At 49.4% G+C, this 12,869-nt stretch overlaps 1 protein-coding gene across 1 annotated transcript in view; it reads right to left on the bottom strand.

Annotated features, from left to right (window-relative positions):
* Window positions 1-8,849: 8,849 nt before the first annotated feature.
* LOC125943957 (monocarboxylate transporter 13-like) overlaps window positions 8,850-12,869 on the bottom strand; it is a 68,762-nt gene continuing 64,742 nt past the window's right edge. The window contains exon 6 of the mRNA XM_049663575.1: window positions 8,850-9,218. Within this exon, the coding sequence (XP_049519532.1) occupies window positions 9,052-9,218 (167 nt within the window). The 3' untranslated portion in view covers window positions 8,850-9,051. The remainder of the gene's footprint in view (window positions 9,219-12,869) is intronic.

Below are 12,869 nucleotides of genomic sequence, written 5' to 3'. Positions count from 1 at the left end.
TACTTGTATGTTCCCACCCTGCTATGATCTTGTAAAAGTTTGCAGGTTCTATAAATAAATAAATAAATAAATAAATGTCATGCATGTGAATCCATGGGTGTATATTATTCACGTCTTGCATCTCATATGTCTTCAGATTGTGAAACGTTCGGAAAAAGGTTGAAGAAGGACGGCACGAGCTGGTGTCGGAAGACAACGACATGAGGGACTTGCCTGTGCTGCCTGTCTTTTGTATATCACTTGTAAATACATTTCACTGTTACTTAAATCATTGTGTCACAATCTGGCAGTCATCATGGCATTCCATGTCATTGATATTACGCATGCATGGCACGTGATTCATGCAATGTCATGTGTCTCATTACATGTCCTTCATACCAAGACACTTATGAAATGTAATGTGTGAATGACGTCATATAACACATGACACATAACATATTGCACGTATACATGTTTATCTTTCACCGGTGGCCGCTTTCCACCGGCTAACAAATGTTAAACGTTATCGCTCAGCGCAGGTCGCGCCTGCATCGGAAGCTTCTCGAAGGTTATCGATGCTTGTATCCGTCGTCTGTGGTCACCGACGCTCATTTAATCTGATTGTATGAGCGACGCGAATTGTCTATAACTTTCTAGAAGACACGCGGGCACCAGAGATTAATCTGGAACATTCGATGACTCACGCGTTTCGCCGCTGATCAGATTTTCGACGATCGCCGACTGTGTTCGCCGCTATCGTTGTGCTTTGACAGTAGCTTGCTTTTGTGGGCACAGGTTCGCCCAATAAAGAATCAGTTTCGTCATACACAGTTTTACGACTGTTTTCTTCAGCGTCACTACTACGGGACATCTGGTGGAGGTGCTTTTGTGTCCATGCAGCGGACGCCCCTGAAAAGCCGTGATCCAAGCCCGAACCCCGAAGAGAGTACCAACGTTGTCCCGGAGCACCGAGCTAGCCTCAGGCTACAAAACCAACCCCCGGAGTACGGACTTCTTCCCGAGAAGACCACAGTGATCAAAGTCAAGTCAACGACCCCAATGGCAGCCCCAGCGTCCCCCATCCTGCTGCAACAAACTCGGGAGCCACCGACCTTCCGTGGATTATCTGCTGAAGACCCTGAAATCTGGCTGGAGACATACGAGACGACCGCGACGTTCAACAAATGGAGCGACGACGACAAGCTGCGCCATGTTTATTTTTCGTTGGATGACGCTGCTCGGACCTAGTTTGAGAACAGAGAGACCACCCTGGTGACATGGAACCTATTTCGTGAGAACTTCGTGAGAACCTTCACGAGTGTCGTACGAATGGAAAGAGCTGAAGTTCTCTTAGAAACCAGAGTTAAATTGCCGAACGAGAACATCGCGATCTTCACGGAGGAGATGACTCGCCTCTTCCGCCATGCCGACCCCGACATGTCTGAAGAAAAGAAAGTTCGGTTCTTGATGCGAGGTGTCAAGGAGCAACTATTCGCCGGATTGATGCGCTACCCGCCCAAGACTGTCGCAGAATTTGCTTCGGAGGCCACAACGATCGAGAAGACGCTTGAAATGCGAGCCAGGCAATACAACCGCCGTGCATGGACAAACTACGCCGAAGCTCAAGCGCTAGGCGCCGACGACCTGCGATAGACGATCAGAGCGGTCGTACGGGAAGAGTTACAGAAGTTATGTCCAAGGTTGTCGCCTGAGGTGGCCTCAATCGCTGACATAGTTAAAGAAGAGGTTCAGCGGTCACTGGAAGTGCCAGAAGTTCCAGCATCGCCTCAACCACAACCGGAAGCGATGACCTATTCCGCCGTCGCCCGCCGTCCAGGACACCCTCCGCGCTCGCGCCAGGGCCCCGTAATGCTACAGTTCCGTCGTCCACTGCCGCCGCCAGCACGCCCGCCCGTCGCCCAGAGCAGCTACCCGAGAAAGAGCAGCTACCCGAGCTACCCGACCACCGCCCGCTCTGTTATCACTGCCGAGAAGCCGGCCATGTCTACCGCCGATGCCCATACCGCGAGATGGGCCTACGAGGGTTCGCCGTCAACGCGCCACGTCCACAGCTTGGCGAGAGGCCACGGGATATCGCCGACTACATCGCCGGAACGCAATGGAGACCCCGACGTCCATCGAGTTGGCCATCGCCGGGACGCTACCTGTCGCCGCAGCGCCGACCATACACTGGCCCAGCCCGGGGCCGGTCCGTAAGCCCTTATCCAGGAAACTGAAGGCAGCAACCGATGGAGGTGAGGTTGCTGTACGACGCAATGCCGAAGATCCTTCGCCGCCCACGAAGAAGATTCGCGAATCATCATGAAGAGGTATCATCAAAGAGCCTTGAAGACAACACTTCGCCGCCGCAAGAAGACCGGCCGACGCGACGTAGCAGCAGTGGAGCAAGCCGACGCAGCCGTGATCCGACGCCACGACTTAACCGTAATGCTAGACGAGGTCTACCGACTTAGACGTGCTAATCGATGGTCATAATGTCACCGCTCTCGTCGACACTGGAGCCGACTATTCTGTCTTCAGTGGCCCGTTCGCCGCCAAGTTGAAGAAGGTGAAAATGGCCTGGCAAGGACCCGATACCTGGACAGCGGGAGGCCACCTAATAACGCCGGCTGGAATCTGCACAGCGCGAGTCACGGTAAACAACCGCAGTTACCCGGCGAGCTTCGTAATCCTGCAGCACTGCTCCAGGGATGTCATCCTAGGCACGGACGTTCTAAATCAACACGGTGCAGTCATCAACTTAAGGTCCAAGTCGATAACGCTTTCAACGCACAACGCGATACCACCGGATACAAGCACCAGTTACCATGCCTTGAATGTGCTATAAGAACAAGTCGCCGTTCCGCCGCGCTCCAGCGTAATCATTTCCGTTGGTACCGAAGTGCCTGCAGATATCGAAGGCGTGATAGAGGGCGATCATCACTTACTGCTCGACCGTGAGATTTGCGTCGCTACAGGCATAGCTGAGCTACGCGAAGAGAAAGCAAGAGTGATGCTCACGAACTTCAGCCACGAATACGAGCACATTAACAAAGGCACCACGGTCGCCTACATCGACGAAATAGTACAAGCCAGCAGTGCTTTCGCCTTCACGGATTCTAGTGCACCTGCAACGACCACTGTAGTATCTGAACCAACTTTCGACGTTAACCAGAATCTTCCCAGGCATATGAAACAACAGCTAAAAGCTCTGCTCCCGCAATACAAGGACTTCTTCTCGTCGTCGTCAAAAGTTCGACAAACCCCTGTCGCCAAGCACCGCATCATAACCAACGAATATGTCCTCCCAATCCGTCAGAGCCCGTACCGAGTTTCGGCGCGCGAACGCGAGGCAATAAGGCAACAAGTCGACGAAATGCTATGCGACGACATCATCCAGCCATCCAAGAGTCCGTGGGCGTCCACCGTGGTGTTAGTGAAGAAGAAGGATGGAACCCTACGTTTCTGCGTCGATTATCGTCGCCTCAACAAGATCACGAAGAAGGACGTATACCCCCTCCCACAGATTGACGACGCCTTGGATCGACTCTACAACGCAAAGTATTTTTCGTCGATGGACCTCAAAACCGGCTACTGGCAAATCGAAGTCGACAAGAGGGACTGGAATAAGACTGCCATTATAACACCAGACGGACTGTTCGAGTTCAAGGTCATGCCGTTTGGTCTTTGCTCGGCACCTGCGACTTTCCAACGCGTTAAGGATACAGTACTGGCAGGCTTGAAGTGGCAAACTTGCCTCGTCTATTTGGACGACGTCGTTGTGTTTGCCTCAAGCTTCGAAGAACACCTGCGGCGCCTTAAAACAGTTCTTCAAGCAATAAAAACCTCCGGACTCACGTTAAAGCAAGAAAAGTGCCGCTTCGCACATGAGGAGCTCTTGTTTTTGGGCCACGTCATCAACAAGACTGGAGTGCACCCCTACCCTCAGAAATCTGCGGCCATTTCCAACTTTCCTCCGCCCGCCGACAAGAAGGCCGTGCGTAGATTTCTTGGACTGTGCGCCCATTACAGGCGCTTCGTCAAGGACTTTTCACGGATCGCCGAGCCACTGACGTACCTCACGAAGGCCGACGTCGAGTTCAAGTGGGAGACGCCGCAAGTCGAAGCATTTGAAGAACTGAAGCGACGCCTGCAATCGCCGCCCATAGTTGCGCATTTCGACGAAAACGCCGATACCGAAGTCCACACCGACGCAAGCAGCGTAGGACTCGGCGCCGTGCTTGTGCAGAGGACTGACGGACTAGAAAGGGTCGTAAGTTACGCTAGCCGGTCGCTATCGAAGGCGGAAGCAAATTATTCCACAACAGAAAAGGAGTGCCTCGCCATCATCTGGGGTACATCAAAGTTTCGCCCCTACCTCTATGGCAGGCCTTTTAAAGTTGTGACCGACCACCACGCCTTGTGTTGGCTAGCTAACTTGAAGGATCCTTCAGGTCGCCTCGCACGATGGAGTCTTAGACTTCAAGCATTCGACATCACCGTTGTTTACAAGTCCAGGGGAAAGCACTCTGACGCAGACTGCTTGTCTCGGGCCCCCGTCGAACCGCTGCCACAAGACGACCAGGATGACGACACTTTCTAGAGACCAATCAGTGCCGACGAATTCGCCGAACAACAGCGAGCCGACCCGGCACAAAGGAGCCTTGTAGACTACCTGGAAGGCAAGACCGTCATTGTGCCGAAGGTGGTAAGGCGAGGATTGGCGTCGTTTTTCTTGCAAAACGACATTCTCCTAAAGAACTTCTCGCCTCTCCGAGCCAACTACCTCCTCGTGGTACCCTCAGCATTGCGTCCAGAGGTTCTGCAAGCTCTCCATGACGAACCAACGGCTGGACACCTCGGTTTTTCCCGCACGCTCGCGACGATAAAGGAAAAATACTACTGGCCTCGCCTCTCTGCCGACGTCGCCCATTACGTACGGACATGTTGAGACTGTCAACGACGCAAAACACCACCGACAAGGCCAGCCGGACTTCTACAGCCGATCGAGCCACCTCGCCGACCGTTCCACCAGATCGGGATGGACTTACTGGGGCCTTTTTCGACGTCGACGTCCGGGAATAAATGGATCGTCGTAGCTACGGACTACCTCACCCACTACGCCGAAACAAAAGCCTTGCCCAAAGGCAGTGCCGCCGAGGTAGCCCGATTCTTCGTTGAGAACATCCTCCTGCGTCACGGTGCCCCAGAAGTCCTCATCACCGACAGAGGCATGGCCTTTACGGCAGAACTAACTCAAGCCATCCTACGATATAGCCAGACAAGCCATCGCCGGACCACCGCCTGCCACCCGCAGACGAATGGCCTCACCGAGCGCTAAATAAGGCCATCGCTGACATGCTGGCAATGTACGTCGACGTCGAACACAAGACGTGGGATGCCATCCTTGCGTACGTGACCTTCGCATACAACACGGCCGTGCAAGAAACGACGCACATGGCGCCGTTCAACCTGTTCTACGGAAGGAACCCGGCAACGACGCTTGACGCCATGCTACCGGACGTCACCGACGAAGACAATCTCGACGTTGCCACCTATTTGCAGCGTGCCGAAGAAGGTCGACAGCTCGCCCGCTTGCGTATCAAGAACCAGCAGAGGACCGACAGCCGACACTACAATCTTCGACGACGGTACGTCGAGTACCAGCCCGGCGACCGTGTTTTGGTCTGGACCCCGATACGCCGACGATGACTTAGCGAGAAACTCCTACGTCGCTATTTCGGACTCTATAAGATCATCCGACGTATTGGTGCACTGGTCTATGAGGTCGTGCCAGACGGCATTTCGCAATCACAGCGACGCCGTGCCCGACCTGAAATCATCCACGTGGTGCGTCTTAAGCCTTTCTACGCCCGCTTACGAGCTTAGCTACTTTGTTACTTTATTTTTTTTTCTTTATAACGCGTCGTTTTGTTTCCGCTTTCACGTTTGTTTGTAGCATCGGGACGATGCTTTTTAAGGGGAGGGTATTGACACGTATACATGTTTATCTTTCACCGGTGGCCGCTTTCCACCGGCTAACAAATGTTCAACGTTATCGCTCGGCGCAGGTCGCGCCTGCATAGGAAGCTTCTCGAATGTTATCGATGCTTCTATCCGTCGTCTGTGGTCGCCGACTCTCATGTAATCTGATTGTATGAGCGACGCGAATTGTCTAGAACTTTCTAGAAGACACGCGGGCACCAGGGAAATAATCTGGAACATTCGATGACTCACGCGTTTCGCCGCTGATCAGATTTTTGACGATCGCCGACTGTGTTCGCCGCTATCGTTGTGTTTTGAGTGGAGCTTGCTTTTGTGGGCACAGGTTCGCCTAATAAAGAATCAGTTTGGTCATACAAAGTTTTACGACTGTTTTCTTCAGCGTCACTACATACGTGACAATATATATGACGACATTCATGACATGACACTAATGACAAGTCATGCCACACAATACATGTTGTGTATGTCATTTATATTACGTATGTTATGTCATGCGGGCCTATCAAACATGTATTTAATGTCATGTCACTCATGTCAAGCGTTGTCATTACATTTCATGTCATTAATGCCATGACATTCGTTATTCAAGCATACCTTGTCATTTATATCATAACATATGTGTCATGCATGGGTGTCATTCATGTGACGCCATGCTATTCATGACATTACATGTCACTCATGTCAGGCCACGTGTGTTTTTGAATGAGCATCAGCAGAATCAGCATTGAATACATCGAAAATCGGCGTCACGTCCGTGATGTTAACTTCTCTGCAGATCGGCGGAACATTTGACGCCATTTTAACAACTTGGTGGCGCTTGGCGAGTAACAGCGCGAGCGGCGAAAGGAAAGGTAGGCGAAACTCTGCTCCCTCTGGGAGCCTATGCAAGGACACTAGGTTCCAGACTGCGGGATTATTAACTCTACGAGGCTGCGCCTCCGATATCTGGTGGTAGTCGCCACTTTCGAGATCGGTAGCGAAAAAGCGCCTAAAGCATGAATGCTTCAGCCTTCCCCATGTGCGGTTGCTGTGTATTATGTCCTTGCGAAAAACTGCGGCTGTGAAATACAATTACGGGTCGTCAGCTCCACTTGTCAGCAGCAAAGCATGTATTATTGTTAAAGGGGCCCTGCACCATTTTTAATGGAAGTGCGTAAAAGTATTTGCAGCGAAAATTGGGTATTTAAGAAATACTTTGGCGCAAAAAGTGCGTCATTGCGTTCAGCAGAAGCGCAGTTATTGGCAATCATACACGGCTTCCGCTGTACTACCATTCCTTCTTCAATGCCTTGCGCTGCGAAGGCTACGGCGGAATGGGGCGGGCTCACAACGCTTCGCCTTTGAATCGTCAACATGGCGCGCAGTTTAAATTTAATTGTGGATGTTAACGTAGATGCGACGATTAACAATTTTGGTGCCTACGACGTGCTAAACGTAAGCCAAACGCAGTTGTCCTCAGCAGCCGCAGTGCGCTTCGCCAGCAGACTCGTGGCTGCACCCCGTGGCGGCTGCCACGGGACCAATTGCAGCCGCGTATTTGAATATGCTTGATTACGAGATAAAGCACCCTGGAAAGAGCGAGGATAATGCCTTCTGTTGAAACGAGAGCGTTTGAGAGAACGGTGACTTCGCGCTCCACTTGCGAGCTCCATGCACCGCGTACGACCCCAAAACATGGCTGAGATGTTCACAGCAGCGTATGCTACCCGCCGAATATGCTATTTCACCAAGCCCGAGGGGTGGTTCAGGGCCCCTATTTAGAATAAGGTGCCGCATGCATGTCGCTTGCAAGGCTCATGCGAAATAAAAGTTGCGGCAGGATAGGCTGGATGGCGTTCCGATAGGTGAACCTACCTTTGTCAAAGGCGACCTTGTTATCCTTGGCGTGGTATTTTAGGTGGTTAGTAGAATGACGTCAAATGCGGTCACTGTTGGCGCTGCAAGACTACGTGTCACTGTCGGTGACACGTAGTCATTTCGAAGTCAAACGCCTGGGAACAACTAAGCACATCGGAATGGATCCCGCTGTGGTTGCTCAGTGGCTATGGTGTTGGGCTGCTGAGCATGAGGTCGCGGGATCGAATCCCGGCCTCGGCGGCCGCATTTAGATGGGGGCGAAATGCGAAAACACCCGTGTACCTAGATTTAGGTGCACGTTAAAAAACCCAGGGTGGTCCAAATTTCCGGAGTGCCCTATTACGGCGTGCCTCATAATGAGATCGTGGTTTTGGCACGTAAAACACCATAATTTATTTTTAAACATCGGAATGGAAAATATTCTCCCAGAAAGACCCGGAAGAAACGTCCACCTTGCATAAACGGCTGCATTTAAAGCGCATATAAACAATAACTTGTCAGCGGTCGAGATAAGCAAGATAAGTGTGGAGTACTGGTGAAAAAAAGCACAGAAGACACTGACAAACTGCAGCGGTTTATTGTATTGTATTGTATTATCGTATTGTAGCAGTATTGAAATTGGACCTTTAGTAAGGAAAGAAAAAAAAAGAAGGATATAGGTAAAGGGCTAGAGTGCAATATGTGTAATAAAACCTTTATAGCCCAAGCAGCCTAGGTGACTATGTGTCGCCGCCTCATTTCAAAGCGGAATGCCAATAAAAATAATCCTCATGATTATCACCATGTATTTCCATCCCCCACCCCCGTCTCCACTTTATTTTGAATGTGCTTGCATACTCATGGCGCTCTTAGCAAACGCATTACAAGCCGAGCAGGTTCCGCCGTACGTCGCATGAGTAGTACTAACGTGACACCATAACGAAGACAACTTTCATTCCCGTTTTACAAGTTATGAGTGAGATGTATGCGCTTATTGTCGGTACCTGTCTTTTTATTTTGAGCTTGATCGTTACATGTAAAACGGCAGCCAGTACATTTGTTGAATATTTATGGGGCACTCGTTAACTACAGACTAAGTTAGTTTCTTGAGGTCTGTGACGTCCGGAGCAGTAGAGACCAAAATTAGCAAGCGTTGATGTAGGTCGCATGTGTCGCCGAGAAAACAAAGCGAGCACTCGGGATTCATCGTTGGAAAATACAGAATAGAGGTCAGTATCGACGCGGCGACGTTTCTTCGGATTCCTTCATCGCAATTGACTGTCTTCGACCACGGTTCCACAAGTAAAATGTTGCAAAGACAAGAGCCGCTACGAGAGTGAGAGATCCCTGTATTCGGTAGTAGTTGTCGTAGGTTCCTTTTGTGTCTCGAAAGTATCCTGCATGAGGCAAAAAAACACAATAAAAAGAAAGCAAGTCATAAACAAAACAAGAAAGCGTCTTGAAACGGTCACATAATTAGTCTAACCTATAATATTGCTATTTTCTACTTGACGGAATAACCAGCGAAATTACATGTTTAAAGTACTGTAGTAAATGTAGCGTTTTGCTGGATAACTTTCACAATATTGTTTTCATTTATTAAGAAGTAATGTTGTCATCACGACGTTTCCACGCAGTATTAAACGTTATGAAATTGAACTCTTCTTAACAGTCTACATCGGCTTTTGCCGTCACTATCCGGTGACACTGACAGTACCAATAAAGTCAGCCGGTTAGGATGTATGTTAGGACGCATGTAGCCTTTCCCATCCCATCTGCCTTTAAAGACAATACCTTCATTAGCAGTTCATACCCTACTTTTCCGCATCGAGTCCTTCGGTTCCTAGCCTTCTTGTAGGCCGATCCCACAGATAGTGTGCTGATGCGGAAGGCTTTTCAGTCTCAAAATGTGGGCCGTTCCCGTAGGCAGTAGTAAATGCAGGCAGTAAATGTGTGCCGATCGTAAAGACAGGGCAATTTTAAAACACGGGCCGATCCTGAAGAATGTGCAGTCAAAAATTTAAGCAGTCCAGCGTTTCTCCTACTCCCCTCGCGCGAGTGGCCATGCGATAAGGGTGCCGCGTGCAGTGACTTCGCACCGTTCTGACCCCCAACCCGTCAGAAAGACATCCTTGATCGACATAAATAGGCGTTAATTCGCCTTCCAACTTTTTTCTACTACTTCTGCGGCTTCAAGTAGGCAATATTAAGACCAACTAGATTATTTACATTTGTCTGGTATCCTATTCTCTTCTATCGCATCCTTGCGCAGTTGGTAACTTGCTTTGAAATGTATTTGTCATCTTCTGGATTCTGGCCCTATCGGTAAGTAATGGCAGAATGCACTCATCGGCTGCATTTATTTCAATGTTAGCAGGAAGTGGCAAATCAACACTTGTGCGTGTCAGCGAAATACACTTTTATCCATTTTGGCATTGTGCTATATGCGTACGTACAAAGCGTGTCATTGTTTGCAACCTACACCATTTTTTCGCAAATTTAAGCAATCGACGCCTTGTTACGATAAGTTCACTAGTTAAGCTCGCATATTAGCATCCTTTGGGTCAAGATTTTGTTATGCAGTTACGGATAGAACACGTCTTTTTAATGAAAATATGATTTGCTCGTCCTAAACGGCTAATGTATTACAGACGTTGGAGGCCGTCATTGACATTACCCTGCCAGATGGCGGAACTTGTCAACAGTTATTTATTGTAGTAGCTACAGGAGCATTTATGTTACCTTGGAACGCTCACTGAATCAAAATATTACCATTGAACACGGCAACAGTGACGTCTATTTCTTGCGTCTTTCTGTTGTCCTGCAGCAATTGTTAGCACTGGCGTGGAACAGCGAGCAACTACTATCCGTTCCGTTAACTCTTCTTATCATTTGGCTTTCGGTGGCCCCAGCGTTGCAGTATTGGCACTGGCGCCGAGGTACCATAATTTTACCAAAGCGCCGACGTGACATTACACGAAAACAGAATTAAATAGAAAATGAGACATTCACCCAATCTCAGCAATTGCTACAAAGGAAACCCCATACGGGTTCCTCGAAAGAAAAGCCTCGTAGTTGAAGAAACATTCGTCCGGGTCCAGGACTCTAACCCGGGACCACCGCCTTTCCGGGACAGCCACTCTACGATCTGAGCAAACAAGGCGGCTAGCAGATGGCAGGGCGAAGTCGAATTTATCAACAACTCGAAGGAAAGACAAGTGTTTGGCATAATAGTAGGAGTGTGACGTAATTATAGGATGGAGATTTGGCACATCATGGGCACCATAGTTCTGGGCTGTTTTCAGAGCGATAAAAATGCCAACGACTGAAGCCGGCCGGAGGGTGTCATGGTGGAAGTGGAGAGGCGAGCGGGGACGAGTTAAGCCGGTCGTGAAGGCGACAGCGCACAAAATGGATTGGGCAACAACAATGACGTCACAGTAGCTCTTTACCGCAGTGTGTTGAGCGAGTCTGCCAACGTAATATAATTGCTTGCATAGCCCTCTGCGATAACTATTTTTCTCATAATTTCAGTATCCCGTTTGGCCTTACGCTGGTCGTGAAGAATGACTTAGAGAAGACACATTATTTACGTATTTTTACAAATTTCCTGATATATAGAGGCTACCAAGTCCAATACTGAAATGGTAAACTAGATGTCTTTACAAATAACCTACAGTCCTAATTAAGAAATATGGTTGAGGCCACAATAATTCCTTGTATAGTACAAAGAGGCACATGAAATGAAATCAAAATTCTTCACAGATGTATGCCAGTTGGCAACTGATACATCAAGAAACGGCGAAGCTGAATAACAGAGTTCTCACACACTTCCCGCGTGCCATGGATTGGGGGCACGTTAAAGAACCCTAGGTGGTCAAAATTAATCCGGAGTCCCCCGCCACGGCATGCCTTATAATCATATCGTGGCTCTCGCAGGCAAAACTAAAGAATTTATTTGTTTTGTAGCGAAGAGAGACGATAGTGGGTCCAGCGCTTTTGCTCGGCAACAGCGCTCGTGCTTGAAAGCCGTGTCTCGTTTTGACTGACGCTGCTGCGCTGCTCCGAACTCTAAGAGAGCCCTTTACAATATATATATATATATATATATATATATATATATATATATATACATACATACATACATATCCGACGCCGCCGCGCCACTTTCTCCGTCTGGCCACTTTTCCACTCGAAAAGGTCTACTGCTACCTTTTGCGACGGTGAACAGCACACAGGGCTCGAGTGCTATATTTATTTGTAACCCGTTCCCGTACCCTGTGCTGCTACTCCGATGAGAATGTCTGGGCATTGTCGAAGCTATCGAAGACGTACAGATTACGGATGTTCCAGAAGACACATACTGTGCCCGTTACAGTACGCTCGGCTCGATTTCTACGCCTGACCCATTGCCCATAGATGTGTTCGATTCTTCTATTGCCGATGACCTTACACCGGGCCAGCGATCTCAGCTTCCGTGCATCTTACAAGAATTTCGTACTTTTTTCGACGTCGGGCAACCTTCCCTGGGCTGGACGTCCACTCTTACGCACTACATCGATACTGGTTCCCAATCGCCATTGCGGCAACGCCCATATCGTGTATCGGCTACAGAACGTCGCGTGATTAATGAACAAGTGGCCGATATGCTCCACCGCGATGTGATCCGACCTTCCCACAGTCCATGGGCATCTCCCGTCGTCCTTGTTAGGAAGAAAGACGGTTCTGTACGGTTCTGTGTGGACTATCGGCGCCTCAACAAGATCACTCGTAAGGACGTTTAGCCGCTTCCGCGAATCAACGACGCTATTGGCAGCCTACAAGGAGCAGAATTTTTTTCATCTCTCGATCTGCGCTCCGGGTATTGGCAAGTACCTATGGCAGATGACGATCGACCGAAGACATCCTTTGTCATGCCCGACGGCTTATACGAATTTAACGTCATGCCATTTGGACTTTGCAAAGCGCCAGCAACTTTTGAGCGCATGATGGATACCGTTCTGTGCAACTTGAAATGGCACACGTGCTGGTGCTACCTTGATGACTTC

The sequence above is a fragment of the Dermacentor silvarum genome, chromosome 3, assembly GCF_013339745.2.
Source record: "Dermacentor silvarum isolate Dsil-2018 chromosome 3, BIME_Dsil_1.4, whole genome shotgun sequence".
NCBI classification, from domain to species: domain Eukaryota; kingdom Metazoa; phylum Arthropoda; class Arachnida; order Ixodida; family Ixodidae; genus Dermacentor; species Dermacentor silvarum.
This window is presented reverse-complemented; position numbering and strand designations above follow the sequence as displayed.